Consider the following 4835-nt stretch of genomic DNA (forward strand, 5'->3'; position numbering starts at 1 on the left):
GAGAGAGAGGATGAGAGGACGAGGGGGTTTATAGGGGTACAGAGAGGGGAAGAGAGATGGCTAGCTGGGCTGAATAGGGACACACAGACAGACAGACAGACAGACAGGTAGATGGAGTTATGAACGTTTGTGGGCAAAGCCCACGTCCCTCCTTTCTCCCCCCCGCCCATCTGAGGTGGGGGCTGCGCCCACGAACGCACATGCCACTGTCTATACAGTCGCTGGGCTCGAAGGTGCCCCAGAATGACCTTTTGGGGTTTTTTAGGGACCGTTGACACCCGCCGCTTGAAACAGCCACTGCAAGGTGCCTTCGCTCCTGCCCGTCCCACCCCACAGCCCTGCCCCTCCTCTGTGCTTTGGTCGCACCCGCTCATTTCGTCTTCTCTCTGTTTCAGTCCCTTATCCCTGCCCCCCCACCCCACCGGTGACCAGGGTCCCCTGGAAGCTTGGCACTTGTGCGGCCACTGAGGAGGGACTGGGATGCAGCCCACCGCGAGGTTTTTGTTGATATGGGTGGTGCACCTTGGTGCGCACCGAAAAAAAATTATCCCGCACACACAATGGAAAAAAATCTGCTTGTGGCTGGAAAAGATGAGGGGGAACACCGGCGGGGAACGTGTCTTCATCCCCACGCCCGTCTTCTCCCAGTCCCCTTTGTCACCCAGTTCTCCTTCGGCTGCGAAGTGCGCCCCGACGGCACCGCCCGGCACTTCTGCGACGCCGCCATGAACGGGGACGACTTCCTCACCTTCGACATGGCCACGGGCACCTGCATCGCGCAGCGGGGCGACAACCTCACGCTCGGCATCCGGGACTGGTATAACCAGGAGACGCGCGTGACCCTCGCCGTGCAGTTTCTCCTGAAAACCAAGTGCGTCACTGAGCTCAAGACGTTAGTCCAGTACGGGAGAGAGACTTTGGAAAGACAAGGTGAGGCTAGACCCCCCCTATCCCCACCCTTGGGGACTTAGGCGGCCACCTAGGAGCGATTCGGGTGCCGCCCCGCGCACCGCCTGTGTTTCTGTGAGTGGTGCCCAGTGGCGCGTGCCATAAAATTTATTCCGCACCGGGTGGGGGAAAAAATGACCTGCGTCCTGTGCAAATGCAGCTATGTCTGGGGTGGTGCGCAGGAACTGTTTTATAGCAGTTTAGGGCAGGAAGTGAAGGGGGGAGGGCAGACTTGGGGGGCAGGCCGAGCGCGTGAGTCCCCGAGGCTCAGACTGACCACGCCTTCCTCCCTCCCGTCTCAGAGCGGCCGGTCGCCGTGGTGTTCGCCCGCCCGCCGCCCCCCGCCAGCCCCTCTGCGCCGTGGCGGCTGGTCTGCCGGGTCACCGGGTTCTACCCCCGGCCCGTCCACGTGGCCTGGCTGCAGGACGGGGAGGAGGTGGGGCCGGGCTGGCGGATGGACCCCGGCAGGACCCTGCCCAACGCCGACCTGACCTACCAGCTGCGCAGCTCCCTGGCCGTGGGGCCGGACGACGGGCACAGCTACGCCTGCCGGGTGGGGCACAGCAGCCTGGGGGGCCGGAGCCTGCTGATCCCCTGGGGTAGGTACCACCCTGGCTAGATAGAGGGGGTGTCTGAGGGTGGTGCACATTGGCAGTGGCTTTGGTGCGCACTGACATTTTATTCCGCACCGGGAAGGAAAAGGGGAGAGGGGACTTTGGGGTGGGGGTCAGGGCCTCAGGGGAGGTGGGGGAGGCCCAGAATTGGTGGGGGGGCGGGCGAAGGCGAGCTGGGTGAGAAATACCTGCCACCGGAAAGGGAAACAGCTGGGCGAGTGGAGGGGGGGCGAGGAAGGGGGCGGGCTGAGGGGCTGGGTTGCACGTGGGGCCCTCAGCAGCGGGGGGGGGGGGGCTGTGCCTATAGGCAGGGAGGGCTCTGGCCTGGGGCTGGGGGAGGTGAGGTGTGGGGTCCCCAGTGGCCTGGATGCGGGGGAGGGGAATGTGTGGGGAGTGCGGGGGGAGGGAGAGCAGCGGACAGGGAGGGAACAGGGTCTCGGGGGCATCTCAGAGCAGTGGGGGGCTGAGCCAAGGGGAGCAGTGGGGATGGGCAGAGAGGGAGGCTGAGGGAAGAGGGCTGGGGGGGGCGGCGGGCTGAGGGCCGTGGGTCAGGCTGGGGGGAGCAGAGAGGCTGTGGGGGAGGCCGAGGGAAGAGGGCTGGGGGGAGGGGGCTGAGGGCCGTGGGTTGGGCTGTGGGGAGCAGTGGGGCTGTGGGCAAGCCTGAGGGAAGACAGTTGGGGGGGGGGGCTGAGTGCCGTGGGTCAGGCTATAGGGAGCAGAGGGGCTGTGGGCAAGCCTGAGGGAAGACAGTTGGGGGGGGGCTGAGGGCTGTGGGTCAGGCTGTGGGGAGCAGAGGGGCTGTGGGGGAGGCCGAGGGAAGAGGGCTGGCGGGGGGACTGAGGGCCGTGGGTCAGGCTGTGGGGAGCAGTGGGGCTGTGGGGGAGGCCGAGGGAAGAGGGCTAGGGAAGGGGGCTGAGGGCCGTGGGTCAGGCTGTGGGGAGCAGTGGGGCTGTGGGCAAGCCTGAGGGAAGACAGTTGGGGGGGGGGCTGAGGGCCGTGGGTCAGGCTATAGGGAGCAGAGGGGCTGTGGGGGAGACCGAGGGAAGAGGGTTGGGGGGGTGCTGAGGGCCATGGGTCAGGCCGTGGGGAGCAGAGGGGCTGTGGGGGAGGCCGAGGGAAGAGGGCTGGTGGGGGGGACTGAGGGCCGTGGGTCAGGCTGTGGGGAGCAGTGGGGGAGGCCGAGGGAAGAGGGCTGGGATGGGGGGGACTGAGGGCCGTGGGTCAGGCTGTGGGGAGCAGTGGGGGAGGCCGAGGGAAGAGGGCTGGCGGGGGGGACTGAGGGCCGTGGGTCAGGCTGTGGGGAGCAGTGGGGGAGGCCGAGGGAAGAGGGCTGGCGGGGGGGACTGAGGGCCGTGGGTCAGTCTGTGGGGAGCAGTGGGGGAGGCCGAGGGAAGAGGGCTGGCGGGGGGACTGAGGGCCGTGGGTCAGGCTGTGGGGAGCAGTGGGGGAGGCCGAGGGAAGAGGGCTGGCGGGGGGGACTGAGGGCCGTGGGTCAGGCTGTGGGGAGCAGTGGGGGAGGCCGAGGGAAGAGGGCTGGTGGGGGGGACTGAGGGCCGTGGGTCAGTCTGTGGGGAGCAGTGGGGGAGGCCGAGGGAAGAGGGCTGGCGGGGGGACTGAGGGCCGTGGGTCAGGCTGTGGGGAGCAGTGGGGGAGGTCGAGGGAAGAGGGCTGGCGGGGGGGACTGAGGGCCGTGGGTCAGGCTGTGGGGAGCAGTGGAGCTGTGGGGGAGGCCGAGGGAAGAGGGCTGGCGGGGGGACTGAGGGCCGTGGGTCAGGCTGTGGGGAGCAGTGGGGGAGGCCGAGGGAAGAGGGCTGGCGTGGGGGACTGAGGGCCGTGGGTCAGGCTGTGGGGAGCAGTGGGGGAGGCCGAGGGAAGAGGGCTGGGGGGGGACTGAGGGCCGTGGGTCAGGCTGTGGGGAGCAGTGGGGGAGGCCGAGGGAAGAGGGCTGACGGGGGGGACTGAGGGCCGTGGGTCAGGCTGTGGGGAGCTGTGGGGGAGGCCGAGGGAAGAGGGCTGGCGGGGGGGACTGAGGGCCGTGGGTCAGGCCGTGGGGAGCAGAGGGGGAGGCCGAGGGAAGAGGGCTGGCGTGGGGGACTGAGGGCCGTGGGTCAGGCTGTGGGGAGCAGTGGGGGAGGCCGAGGGAAGAGGGCTGGGGGGGGACTGAGGGCCGTGGGTCAGGCTGTGGGGAGCAGTGGGGGAGGCCGAGGGAAGAGGGCTGGCGGGGGGGACTGAGGGCCGTGGGTCAGGCTGTGGGGAGCAGTGGGGGAGGCCGAGGGAAGAGGGCTGGCGGGGGGGACTGAGGGCCGTGGGTCAGGCTGTGGGGAGCAGTGGGGGAGGCCGAGGGAAGAGGGCTGGCGGGGGGGGACTGAGGGCCGTGGGTCAGGCTGTGGGGAGCAGAGGGGGAGGCCGAGGGAAGAGGGCTGGCGGGGGGGGACTGAGGGCCGTGGGTCAGGCTGTGGGGAGCAGAGGGGGAGGCCGAGGGAAGAGGGCTGGCGGGGGGGACTGAGGGCCGTGGGTCAGGCTGTGGGGAGCAGTGGGGCCGGCCGAGGGAAGAGGGCTGGCGGGGGGGACTGAGGGCCGTGGGTCAGGCTGTGGGGAGCAGAGGGGGAGGCCGAGGGAAGAGGGCTGGCGGGGGGGACTGAGGGCCGTGGGTCAGGCTGTGGGGAGCAGTGGGGGAGGCCGAGGGAAGAGGGCTGGGGGGGGGGACTGAGGGCCGTGGGTCAGGCTGTGGGGAGCAGAGGGGGAGGCCGAGGGAAGAGGGCTGGGGGGGGGGACTGAGGGCCGTGGGTCAGGCTGTGGGGAGCAGAGGGGGAGGCCGAGGGAAGAGGGCTGGCGGGGGGGACTGAGGGCCGTGGGTCAGGCTGTGGGGAGCAGTGGGGCCGGCCGAGGGAAGAGGGCTGGTGGGGGGGACTGAGGGCCGTGGGTCAGGCTGTGGGGAGCAGAGGGGGAGGCCGAGGGAAGAGGGCTGGCGGGGAGGACTGAGGGCCGTGGGTCAGGCTGTGGGGAGCAGAGGGGGAGGCCGAGGGAAGAGGGCTGGGGGGGGGGACTGAGGGCCGTGGGTCAGGCTGTGGGGAGCAGTGGGGCCGGCCGAGGGAAGAGGGCTGGGGGGGGGACTGAGGGCCGTGGGTCAGGCTGTGGGGAGCAGTGGGGGAGGCCGAGGGAAGAGGGCTGGCGGGGGGGGACTGAGGGCCGTGGGTCAGGCTGTGGGGAGCAGTGGGGGAGGCCGAGGGAAGAGGGCTGGCGGGGAGGACTGAGGGCCGTGGGTCAGGCTGT

The 4835-nt window shown here is 69.9% G+C and overlaps 1 protein-coding gene across 1 annotated transcript in view; it reads left to right on the top strand.

Annotated features, from left to right (window-relative positions):
- LOC149523099 (antigen-presenting glycoprotein CD1d-like) overlaps positions 1-1567 on the top strand; it is an 8008-nt gene extending 6441 nt beyond the window's left edge. Inside the window, exons 3-4 of the mRNA XM_089770520.1 lie at positions 649-930; positions 1251-1567. Of these exons, the coding sequence (XP_089626646.1) occupies positions 649-930; positions 1251-1567 (599 nt within the window). The remainder of the gene's footprint in view (positions 1-648; positions 931-1250) is intronic.
- Positions 1568-4835: the final 3268 nt, after the last annotated feature.

Source organism: Pelodiscus sinensis, chromosome 19 (genome assembly GCF_052426305.1).
Source record: "Pelodiscus sinensis isolate ZL-2025 chromosome 19, ASM5242630v1, whole genome shotgun sequence".
In the NCBI taxonomy this organism is placed as follows: Eukaryota; Metazoa; Chordata; order Testudines; family Trionychidae; genus Pelodiscus; species Pelodiscus sinensis.